This window comes from Fundulus heteroclitus, chromosome 1 (genome assembly GCF_011125445.2).
Source record: "Fundulus heteroclitus isolate FHET01 chromosome 1, MU-UCD_Fhet_4.1, whole genome shotgun sequence".
NCBI lineage: Eukaryota > Metazoa > Chordata > Actinopteri > Cyprinodontiformes > Fundulidae > Fundulus > Fundulus heteroclitus.
In genome coordinates, this window is record NC_046361.1 from 41,417,311 (window position 1) to 41,429,920 (window position 12,610).

General features: G+C 45.7%; 1 protein-coding gene across 1 annotated transcript in view; it reads left to right on the forward strand.

Annotated features, from left to right (window-relative positions):
- The window catches only part of LOC105917263 (myosin-7B), a 35,671-nt gene that overhangs the window by 1,739 nt on the left and 21,322 nt on the right, over nucleotides 1-12,610 (forward strand). Inside the window, exons 2-16 of the mRNA XM_036143219.1 lie at nucleotides 1,702-1,801; nucleotides 2,230-2,333; nucleotides 3,485-3,628; nucleotides 3,712-3,868; nucleotides 4,020-4,047; nucleotides 6,090-6,183; nucleotides 6,273-6,365; nucleotides 6,460-6,523; nucleotides 6,718-6,816; nucleotides 8,185-8,288; nucleotides 9,580-9,718; nucleotides 9,801-9,919; nucleotides 9,992-10,141; nucleotides 10,402-10,572; nucleotides 10,651-10,830. Coding sequence (XP_035999112.1) covers nucleotides 1,702-1,801; nucleotides 2,230-2,333; nucleotides 3,485-3,628; nucleotides 3,712-3,868; nucleotides 4,020-4,047; nucleotides 6,090-6,183; nucleotides 6,273-6,365; nucleotides 6,460-6,523; nucleotides 6,718-6,816; nucleotides 8,185-8,288; nucleotides 9,580-9,718; nucleotides 9,801-9,919; nucleotides 9,992-10,141; nucleotides 10,402-10,572; nucleotides 10,651-10,830 — 1,746 coding nt within the window. The remainder of the gene's footprint in view (nucleotides 1-1,701; nucleotides 1,802-2,229; nucleotides 2,334-3,484; nucleotides 3,629-3,711; nucleotides 3,869-4,019; nucleotides 4,048-6,089; nucleotides 6,184-6,272; nucleotides 6,366-6,459; nucleotides 6,524-6,717; nucleotides 6,817-8,184; nucleotides 8,289-9,579; nucleotides 9,719-9,800; nucleotides 9,920-9,991; nucleotides 10,142-10,401; nucleotides 10,573-10,650; nucleotides 10,831-12,610) is intronic.

Sequence of the window (12,610 nt, forward strand, 5' to 3'; positions counted from 1 at the left end):
TCTTAAACTGAGTGTATTTGTCCTTGATTTGAGCACACAAATAAAATGACTGCCAATGGAATAAGATTTCTGCACTTAAAATAGGAACAACTCATCTCCATCATCTTATTTCAAGTGCAGGATGTCTAATTAGCATTGTCCATTGGCAGATCATCTTTTTTACCCGCTCAAATCAAGGACAAATATACTAAGTTCAAGAAAATCTGACTTATTTATAGTTGAGTTATCGCAGTGATGGAGGTACCAAACACGGTCAGTCAAGCTGATGTTACAGTTTCTGGATCAAAGGGCCGTGGAAAGGTCAATGAGAAGGGCAGCACTACAGTCTTCTAGGTGTTCCTCAGGGTGTTCCTCAGGGTGTTCCTCAGGGTTAGACTCTGTTCCAAACAGAACCTTTGTTCTGCAGAGGGCTCAGGCCAGGCGGCGGATCCAGAATCCCATCATGGTGTCCGTCAGCAGCTGATGGGAGGCTCTCCCTGTTCCCCGTAGAGTCCTGACAGAACAACATTCCCTGTGTGATGCCACAGATCAGCCGTGTTTACTGACAGGCCTTATGAGCTCAGACCGTAATCGGACCCGGCCCCGCTGGGATCCCGCTGGGATCCCGCTGGGATGCCGCTGAGCTGGAGGAGCAGCTGCTGGTTCTCTGTAAACCCGCTGAGTCACGGAGGAGGACCTCTGCAGCTCCGGCTCATCTCCAGCGCGGTGGCTCTGGGATTCGCCTCCTGCTAAATAAAGATTGTTGTCTAAATGCTGCAGGATCCAACGTGGCACCAGGCTGCTGCCGGGGGACATCTGTCGTTGTTTTGTTTTACAGAACCGAGCAGAACTTTATCCAACCAGCAGTTACAGAACATCAGGGCAGAGCCGGTTCTGGTCTCTGGGAACTCAGAGCATCACAGAGGTTCACATGATGGTCTAATAAATAAACTTTAAATAGAACAGAACCAGACAAAACGTTTAAAATCTTCTTCTGAAAATAACTTAAATCTTAATGAATTTCTTACTTCATGATTAATTCACAACTAATATCCCTGAAGACTAGAAAACCCAACAGGCCCGGTTCTGACCTGAAAAACTTAAACTGACCACTAGAGGGAGCTCAAGTCCATCATGTGCATCAATTACGGGAAGTTTTTTTAATTTGACATTTATGAAAGGCCATAAACAGCCGTATTTCTACAAATAAATGAGACTTAGGTGAATATCTGTCTTAAATTGTTGATATTTAGCTGATTGTCTTTGGTGAAATAAAGAAATCTGCACTGGAAACAAAGAAAATATTGACATAAAGTAAAATGTTGGTTTTATTTATATATAAAATATTAATATATAATATATATATATATATATATATATATATATATATATATATATATATATATATATAATATTTAATTACTTTGTATCATTTCCATATATGCTAATTGTTCCTTATTACAATTACTTAATTGTTATTTTATTTTTATTTCTGGGTTTTCTAATTATTTCTCCTTTAGTCTCTTTTCCTGTGAACCGTTTCTGAACATAAAATAATTGTTATTTCTTACTGTTCTCATGCATCAGGACTACAGGTAAACTCTGGGCCCTGACTGGCCCTGGACCCAAACAGGAAGCGTGTCTTGAACCATGTTTTGCTCCAGAACCTGTTGAAGGCAGTCGGGTCATAGCCGGACTTTCTCTGTGTCTCCTCGTCCTCAGATGTCTCGCTTTCTGGACATGAAGGAGTTTGGAGAAGCTGCTCGTTATCTCCGCCTCACCAACCTGGAGCAGCTGGCTGCCAGGGCCCAGGCCTTCGATGGTAACCCAGCCCGATACAAACTTTACAGGAAAGAGGAGAAAACCTTTAGTACAGCTGACCACTATTTCCTGGAGACTCTCAATCTGTCCTCTGATTGGCTGGTTTAACTGGTGCCTGTCCAATCAGCTTGAGGCAGCTGCAGTTTTTACAGATGATGATGTGAAACACAGCCAATCGTTTCCACACAAACATTCATTAATCAGGCATTTTATATCATAATGTCATAAAACATGATTCATAAGCAACAAATAGTTTCAATTCAGATTTTTAGCCCATTTATGGAACATCCCAGCTGGTTGCTGCAAGAGAACATCTAACCAGTTCCTCACAGCGACCATTTCTCCTGAAGGACAGGCCCCACTCCCTCTTAATGCTCCTGGAGGTGGTCATAATGTTCTGCCTGATATCTCCACTCTAAACTCTTCCAGGGACGAAGCGCGTTTGGATGCCGGATGAAGCTGAAGCCTACATCGAGGTGGAGGTCAGAGAGCTGGACGGAGACAAGACGACGGTGGAGACCCGAGATGGACGGGTTAGTTAACCCTAGACTGTTAACTCTTCGGTTAGCTTAGCTGGTTAACTGCTTCACTAGTATTCCTCCTGCTGTTTTATGGGGTGTTGGAGGTTAAAGCTTCTCTTCTTCAGCTGATAAACATCCAGTTTCCAGGTTAAAAGGTCAGAAAAATCTGATTTTCTGCATCAAATATGGATTCCTCTGATGAGCGTTCACACTGAGCCTGGTTCTGGTTCTGCTGGAGGTTTTCCTCCCTGTTAAAGGGGAGTTTTCCTCTCCACTGTCGCTTCATGCATGCTCAGTATGAGGGATTGCTGCAAAGCCATCAACAATGCAGACGACTGTCCACTGTGGCTCTACGCTCTTTCAGGAGGAGTGAATGCTGCTTGGAGAGACTTGATGCAACCTGCTGGGTTTCCTTAGAGAGGAAACTTTCTCACCAACCTGGAGGATCTGATGGAGTCTGACTTTTTAATGTGAATTGGCGTTATACAAATAAAATAGAATTGAGTTCCAGCTCCAGGACGTTATTTTACTCCTCTGTCTTCATTTGGCCCAAAGCAGCCTGAGGCTCTTTACACCTTCAGCTTTGGCTCCTAAAAATTTAGACCAAAATATGTGAAGGGAAAGAATCGGTCAATGTTTCTAAATGTAAAGATAATTTAAAGTTGCTAGCTTTAAGATGCATTTAGTTCTGCAACATTTCCAGAAAGAAAGAAACTAATGATGTATAGAATATTTTACTATAGATAAAAGAAGCTTCTTTTTGTCAATGGGTTGCTTTTTCATCATTTTGATGCTATTTGCTGTAAAAATCAAATGATCCAATTCAAGAAAATGTATTAAACCTAAACATAACAATACTGTTGGTTAAATAATAATAAATCTTTAATTTAAAAAAAAATTAAACACATTTTGTTAAGTATACAATGAAAATAAAAGCTCTTGTTTCAAAGAGAAGTGTAACTTTTGTGGCTCTAAACTAAATGTGTTAGCTGGACTGAGGGCAGAAATGGCGTGAAGCATCACTGTAATTCACATCACGTGTGCTGTGGTTGTATTTCTGCATCAAAGCTTTCTAATCAGTAATCCTAGACGCTGTCAGAGCGGTAGAAGTGAAGTTTAAGGCCTGAAGCGCGTCTCACTGAGAACCTGCTGACTGCTTCCAGTTTGTGGTGGTGAGAGAAAGCGACCTGCAGCCCATGAACCCTGCTAAGTTCGACATGATGGAGGACATGGCCACGCTGACCCACCTCAACGAGGCGTCGGTGCTCTTCAACCTGCGGAGGAGATACAGCATGTGGATGATCTATGCAAGTGTCACACACGTCACACAAGCTGATCTGGGCTAAAACGTCTCCCTCACGCCTCGTTGTCATGGTTTCTCCCGCCTCAGACCTACTCCGGCCTCTTCTGTGTGGCGGTGAATCCCTACAAATGGCTGCCGGTCTACGCGCCGGCGGTGGTCGCTGCCTATAAGGGGAGGCGGCGCGCTGACACGCCCCCCCACATCTACGCCATCGCTGACGGAGCCTACAGCGACCTGCTGAAGAGTGAGTCTCTTCCTGTTTAATCAGCCGTGAAGGTTCATTGGCTGGTGTGAATGTTGGTGTTCCACAGGGCTGAGAATGAGGCGCCCAGAGTTTATTCCTCCACCGTCTGACCTTCACACCAGCAGATTCACTGTTTTCTCTTCCTCCACAGACCGAGAGAACCAGTCCATGCTCATCACGTGAGTCACACTCCTCCTCACAATAAGCGCTGCTTTAAACAACGTATACGTTTAAACTGATTTATTTGATGGTTTTGTTTCCACTGAGCTATATAATACACTGGAGTGCTGATTTTGCCGAAAAACTGAAGTCACTGGCCGCCATCTTGCTACTCCCTACTCTCACAGAATCCCACAGGATTTGGTTGCAACAACAAGCAGTTTTCTGGCTCAGTGAAAACGTTTCACAGGTAATTCTACAGTCAGTGGATGTACTAACACTATCAACTACTAGGAAATTAGGTGCTGAAATATTTTGCATGTTATTCATATTAAACATATATATATATATGTATACATATATGTAAATATATGTTTTTGTATATTGTTATTTATATATTTATAAATGTTATATATATATATATATATATGTATATATGTATATATATATATATATATATATATATATATGTATATATGTATATATATATATATATATATATGTATACACACATACATATATATATGTATATATATATATATATATATATATATATATACTATATATATATATCTATATATATATATATATATATATACACACACATTTATATTTAAATAAATAAAATGCAAAATATTTCAGCACATGACTTTCTCAGTACTAGATATTTTTAGAACATAACATAAAAGTATATGGCATTTGACATTTTAAAAGTCTTAAGCCCCCCCTGAACATGAGAAAATCCTCGTTATTCGATGCTGTAGCGCACATATTCCCTAGTTACTGGGGGAAAATAGGGAGTACCAATATGGCGGCTGGTGGCTTCAAAGCGACTCATTCAAACAGACGGTGATTAGCACTCCAGTGGATAATAGAGATCAGTGTTTGTTTCACCGTTATAGGAAAAGTAATTATCATATTAATCAGAATAACAGCCAATCATTATCATGTCTTTAATCTGTAACACAGAACATCATCAGCACCGGTTGGATGTTATTTTATCCTAAAGGTTCAAATTTTACCCGGAATTTTCAAATGTGAAATAAAAATAGATTTCTATTGTGTTATTGTCCCATCTACTGTATCTAAGAAAAATAACATGTTGTTCCGCCGGTTCATGAATATTAGCAGCTTGTTAACATGGAAACTGAGCAGTGGAGGAACTTCTCAGACCAAAGCTCAGCCTCCAGCTCTGTTCGATCATCTTAACCCGCAAAGTTCAGAAGAGCTGGGTGACCTGAAGAACATCGCCGCTACTGTAAAGCACGGAGGTGGAAGCATTATGCTTTGGAGCTGTTTGTGAGTCGGGGTGCAGGAGGACTTCACCACACGGAGTGGATGAAATCCTGCTGACCATGTTTCTCAGCAAAGTTCTAATTCCTGCTTTGACGGGGAATCAAGCGCTGGTTTCACTTAATGACGGAAGAATGTTGATGCATCGTTCCTGAATTTCCCATCAACGTTCGGGTTCAGAACCTAATTACACGTTTTCAGACTGGGCTTTAGTTTCCAAGCCAGCAAACTTTGAAGATCTGAAGACGATTGAATGCTTGATCCCCCCCCCCCCCCCCCCCCCTCCCTCCCCCCCACACGTCTGATTGATAAAGTCGGCTTAAAATAAGTTTGTGTTGATCTGGTGACCAACATCAGCGACCTGCCAGCAGCACATATCTGGATCTGACCCCATCCTCCATGTCTCTGACTCCATCCTCCATGTTTCTGACTCCATCCTAGGAGCTAGGAGTTAGGAGTTGTTATTAAGGGTATTCAGAAGGAGCTATAGTCACCATCTTCATGCGTCCCCTTCAGAAATAGAAACACTGTTAATCTGAAGAAAGGTTTTCATCGTTCTCCAGCATCAGATGTCCGCCATATTGGATGTCAGCATGGCGGACATCTTTTCTGGCTGATATAAAACACAGAACGGACTGTTTAAAGTCCAGATTCTCTCAGCAACGCTCCACCCTGCAGTGCTCAGTCTCTTTTCTACAGGAACCCGTCCTCCACGTCTTTGTACGCCACGGTCAGAGGTTCTTCAGTCTGTTTCTGTGTTCTTCTTCAGCGGGGAGTCCGGAGCAGGAAAGACCGTCAACACCAAGCGGGTGATCCAGTACTTTGCCACTGTGGCGGCTCTGGGGGAGAACGTGAAGAGAGGGGTAGGTTGCTTGGTTTGTGTTCCTCTTCATGGCGACTCGTTGTGTCCAGCCGGGTTGACTGCAGCCTGCTGGCCTCTGATTCTCCTCAGCGCTCCCTGGAGGACCAGATCATTGAAGCCAACCCAGCAATGGAGGCATTCGGGAACGCCAAAACCATCCGGAACGACAACTCGTCTCGCTTTGTGAGTCCGGTCACCTGACCCGGCCTGACGGCGCTCCAGAGGAGGCGGTGCTGCTGGCTCAGCATGACTGTGTTTGTCTGGCTGGATGTTTCAGGGGAAGTTCATCCGCATTCATTTCGGTCCGTCTGGGAAGCTGGCGTCTGCTGACATCAACATCTGTGAGCGGTCTTTAGGCTCTTCTAGAGCTTCTACAACCCATCCCACTGCCAGACGACACGAGTTAACATAAAACAATTATTTTAGAGGACAAAATTAGATTTTTAATGGCAATTTCCCCCAAAAATATCACAGCATATTTGAGATATGAAGAAACATAATAGAAAAGACAACCTGCCTCTCTTTGTTCCTTCAGATCTTCTAGAGAAATCCAGAGTCGTGTTTCAGCAACCAGGAGAGAGGAGCTACCACATCTACTACCAGATTCTGTCCAATCACAAGCCAGAGCTGCAAGGTAACCACACCCAAAACCGTGATGTCATCAGTGACGTCACCAGCAGCTAAAATAATGAGGTAATACAGCTGCAGACATGAGCTGGAGGAGAACCTGCTGTCTAAACATCTAATTATTCATGGTTAGGGGCGCTTCTCCTCCATCACTTTTATCCCTGCAAGCTTTTATGACAAAAAATAAACTGTTGATTCTAAAACATTTGTGAAGCAGAAAAAAGCTGTTATTTAGCAGAAACTCATTTGACAAGCAGCCTTGGTGAGAAGAACGCGTTTCTCCCCTCCATCCTGGACGCTCTGAGCTCAAACATGCAAACCCAAAGGAAATCCACCAGAACCAACTCCCAGTTTTGGTCTGTGAGGCAGACACCCCGTCTACTTTTAAGACTAGTCTTAAAACTTTTCTTTGTGACAAAGCTTCTAGTCAGAGTGGCTCATGTTACCCTGAGCTACCTCTGTAGTTATGCTGCTATAGGCTTAGGCTGCTGGAGGACATCAGGGTCTATTTCTCTCTCTCTGCTGAGTTCTCCTACTGCTCTCCAATCTGCATTGCTTGTTGTTATTTCAGCTTTTAACTTTTTGTTCTCTGTCATTTTTCTCTTTATAGAAGGTACACCTGGTCAGATTATTCACTGCATTATTAAAAACATCTTTATTTAATCCACAAAAGAAAAAAACAATAAAACCAGTCGGTTGATATTTAGCTAGTTTGTCCTTATTTCATTTAAACATTGACTCTAACTTATTTGCGTTTATTTAAACTCCAATGAGCTGCTCCACCAGGCTTTCATTTAGATCCCTTCTGCAGAGATCTGGGAGATCTCGTCAATTTTCAGAATAAAGCAAGGAACACACAAATGTTTTTTTATCGTCATTTCAGTTTAAAAGTACATTTAATCATTTCCTGCTGTTAAACACATTCAAGCATTAGCTGAATTCCAGTGGAAATCTAATGTTAATCTTTTATTCTAACCTTTTAACCTCTGATGTTTCCTGCTTTATGACTGTGTTTATATGTCCTCAGCTATATGACGTGTTATTCTGGCGGTCCTATCATAAACCGATGTGTTGTCGTGTGCATGTTTGTTTCTTTGAGGTAATGTCTAAGTTCTAACCCAACGGTGTGAAACTATAAATGCAGATTTCTGGTGCAGATCCTGCCAACACGCAGGAGAGCGTCTCCACTCCCACTTTCTAACATTCACACTCTGAAGCTTCACGGCGTCTGGGACGTCCCACCATGGAGGGATCCAGCTGCCATTTAGTCCCATTTGTCCTAAAATCACCTCTGACAACAACAACACTTCCTGCTAGCAGCAGAGATGTGGCGCCCCCTGCTGTTCAGCCTGATCACATGATCAATGTGTTGCAGACATGCTGCTGGTGACCTCCGACCCCTACGACTATCACTTCTGCTGCCAGGGCGTGACCTCAGTGGAGGGCATCAACGACGGCGAGGAGCTCAGCCTCACTGATGTAGGAGGCCTTCTTCGTCCCACATGTCTCCTCTTTCCTAGTCCAGACACGTCTCCTCTTTCCTAGTCCAGACACGTCTCCTCCTTCCTCGTCCCACATGTCTCCTCTTTCCTAGTCCCGACACGTCTCCTCCTTCCACGTCCCAGAATGTCTCCTCCTTCCTCGTCCCACATGTCTCCTCTTTCCTAGTCCCACACGTCTCCTCCCTCGTCCGGACACGTCTCCTCCTTCCTCGTCCCACATGTCTCCTCCTTCCTCGTCCCAGAATGTCTCCTCCTTCCTCGTCCCAGAATGTCTCCTCCTTCCTCGTCCCAGAATGTCTCCTCCTTCCTCGTCCCAGAATGTCTCCTCTTTCCTCGTCCCAGAATGTCTCCTCCTTCCTCGTCCCAGCATGTCTCCTCCTTCCTCGTCCCAGAATGTCTCTTCCTTCCTCGTCCCGACATGTCTCCTCCTTCCTCGTCCCAGAATGTCTCCTCCTTCCTCCTCCCGACATGTCTCCTCTTTCCTTGTGCCACATGTCTCCTCCTTCCTCGTCCCAGAATGTCTCCTCCTTCCTCGTCCCAGAATGTCTCCTCCTTCCTCGTCCCGACATGTCTCCTCCGTCCTCGTCCAGACATGTCTCCTCTTTCCTAGTCCCAGACATGTCTCCTCCTTCCTCACCCCAGACATGTCTCCTCCTTCCTCGTCCCAGAATGTCTCCTCCTTCCTCGTCCCAACACGTCTCCTCCTTCCTCGTCCCAGAATGTCTCCTCCTTCCTCGTCCCAGAATGTCTACTCCTTCCTCGTCCCAGAATGTCTACTCCTTCCTCGTCCCAGAATGTCTACTCCTTCCTCGTCCCAGAATGTCTCCTCCTTCCTCCTCCCGACATGTCTCCTCCTTCCTCGTCCCGACACGTCTCCTCCTTCCTTGTCCCGACACGTTTCCTCCTTCCTCGTCCCGACACGTCTCCTCCTTCCTCGTCCCAGAATGTCTCCTCCTTCCTCGTCCCACATGTCTCCTCTTTCCTAGTCCAGACACGTCTCCTCCTTCCTCGTCCAGACACGTCTCCGCCTTCCTCGTCCTGACACGTCTCCTCTTTCCTAGTCCAGACACGTCTCCTCCTTCCTCGTCCCACATGTCTCCTCTTTCCTAGTCCCACACGTCTCCTCCTTCCTCGTCCCGACACGTCTCCTCCTTCCTCGTCCCAGCATGTCACCTCTTTCCTCGTCCCAGCATGTCTCCTCCTTCCTCACCCCAGCATGTCTCCTCTCGCCTCTCTAGTGGCCACTAACCTGTGTCTCCTCTGTCCAGCGTGCCATGGACACCCTGGGATTCCCCCCAGAGGAGAAGTACGGCTGCTATAAAATCGTTGGAGCCATCATGCACTTTGGGAACATGAAGTTCAAGAAGAAGCAGAGAGAAGAGCAGGCTGAAGCTGACGGCACAGAAAGTAGGACCTGCAGCAACCAAAAGGCCCCAGAATGAAGTCCAGAAACATCTGCTGCCTTCATGGGTCCATGTTGTGTGTTCAGGTGGGGACAAGGCGGCGTACCTGATGGGCATCAGCTCCTCTGAGCTGCTGAAGGGGCTGCTCAACCCCAGAGTCAAGGTTGGCAATGAGTTCATAGTGAAGGGGCAGACGGTGGAGCAGGTAACAGGCGGTCCGTCTCAGGTTCTCGGTGAAGAGGATTCACAATGACTGGTCGTTTGGGTCCGTCTGCAGGTGAACTACGCGGTGGCGGCTCTGTCCAAAGCCACGTACGACCGCATGTTCAGGTGGCTGGTGGGTCGGATCAACTTGTCTCTGTACACCGCTCTGCCTCGCCAGTACTTCATAGGAGTCCTCGACATTGCTGGATTCGAGATCTTTGAGGTAAAAACGAGGAACAAACATGAACTCCTGAGTCCAGACGGGTTGGGGGAACCTTGGACTGAAGCTATCTCAGTGGTTCCTCCTGCTATTTTTATTTCTACTGGTTCTGTAGCTTCACAAGTTTCACAAACAGGAATCTGCAGTGATTTTGGAACCAGAGATGAAGGGTTTGAGGTTTAGGAGGTTTCTCCTCGTGTAGATGACCACCTCCATCCTCCTGGAGCTCCACTGAATGTCTGAGATCTCCATTTTCCCCGCAGCTCAACAGCTTTGAGCAGCTGTGCATCAACTTCACCAACGAGAAGCTGCAGCAGTACTTCAACCACCACATGTTCATCCTGGAGCAGGAGGAGTACAGGGCCGAAGGGATAGAGTGGACCTTCATAGACTTCGGCCTGGACCTGCAGGCCTGCATCGACCTCATAGAGCGGGTGAGTCTGGCCGCTTCATGGAGGAGGAACGTAGAGTCGACATGCAAACTCAGTAAGTGTTGCTGTTTGTGTGTGAAGCCCATGGGGATCCTGTCCATCATGGAGGAGGAGTGCATGTTCCCCAAGGCCACCGACGGCAGCTTAAAGACCAAACTGTACGACTACCATCTGGGGAAGTCACCCAACTTCCAGCGGCCACGGCCCGACAAGAAGCGCAAATACGAGACCGCCTTTGAGCTGGTTCACTACGCTGGAGTGGTGAGTACCCGGTTCTGTTCTGGTGTCGCTTCAGGACCAGAACCGAGAGTCAGCGCAGAGGTCCAACCTGAGACTGCCGTAAGATTTAGGTCTGCTAAAAATATACTTTGACTGAGAAGGTTTGTATGGATGATGAACAGATGGATGGATGGATGGATGGATGGATGGATGATGAACAGATGGATGGATGGATGGATGGATGGATGGATGGATGGATGGATGGATGGATGATGAACAGATGGATGGATGGATGGATGGATGATGAACAGATGGATGGATGGATGGATGGATGGATGGATGGATGATGAACAGATGGATGGATGGATGGATGGATGGATGGATGATGGATGGATGGATGGATGGATGATGAACAGATGGATGGATGGATGGAAGGATGGATGGATGGATGATGGATGGATGGATGGATGGATGGATGGATGGATGGATGATGGATGGATGAATGATGGATGAACAGATGGAGGATGTATGGATGATGGATGGATGGATGATGGATGGAGGATGGATGGATGGATGATGAACAGATGGATGGATGGATGGATGGATGGATGGATGGATGGATGAATGAATGGATGGATGATGAACAGATGGATGGATGGATGGATGAACAGATGGATGATGGATGGATGGATGAACAGACGGATGGATGGATGATGGATGGATGGATGGATGATGGATGAACAGATGGAGGATGTATGGATGATGTATGGATGGGTGATGGATGGAGGATGGATGGATGGATGATGGATGGATGATGGATGGATGAACAGATGGATGATGGAGTGCTGGATGGATGAATGATGGAGTGATGGAGTGCTGGATGGATGAATGATGATGGATGGAGGATGGATGGATGGATGATGAACAGATGGATGGATGGATGGATGGATGGATGATGAACAGATGGATGGATGGATGGATGGATGAACAGATGGATGGATGGATGATGGATGGATGGATGAACAGACGGATGGATGGATGATGGATGGATGGATGGATGATGGATGAACAGATGGATGATGGATGGATGATGGATGGATGGGTGATGGATGGAGGATGGATGGATGGATGATGGATGGATGATGGATGAACAGATGGAGGATGTATGGATGATGTATGGATGGGTGATGGATGGAGGATGGATGGATGGATGATGGATGGATGGATGATGGATGGAGGATGGATTGATGGATGAACAGATGGATGATGGATGGATGATGGATGGATGGATGGATGGATGAACAGATGGATGATGGAGTGATGGATGGATGGATGAATGATGGAGTGATGGATGATGGATGAATGATGATGGATGGATGATGGAGTGATGGATGATGAACAGATGGATGGATGGATGGATGGATGGATGGATGGATGGATGGATGGATGGATGATGAACAGATGGATGATGGAGTGGTGGATGGATGGATGGATGAATGATGGAGTGATTGATGGATGGATGAACAGATGGATAATGGATGGATGGATGGATGGATAGATGAACAGATGGATGATTGAGTGATGGATGGTTGGATGGATGGATGAATGGATGGATGAATGATGGAGGGATGATTGATGGATGGAGGAGTGATGGATTGATGGATGGATGGACAGATGGATGGATAGATGGATGGATGGATGGATGGATGGATGGATGGACAGATGGATGAACAGATGGATGATGGAGGGATGATGGATGGATGGATGAACAGATGGATGGATGGATGGATGGATGGATGTATGATGGATGGATGTATGATGG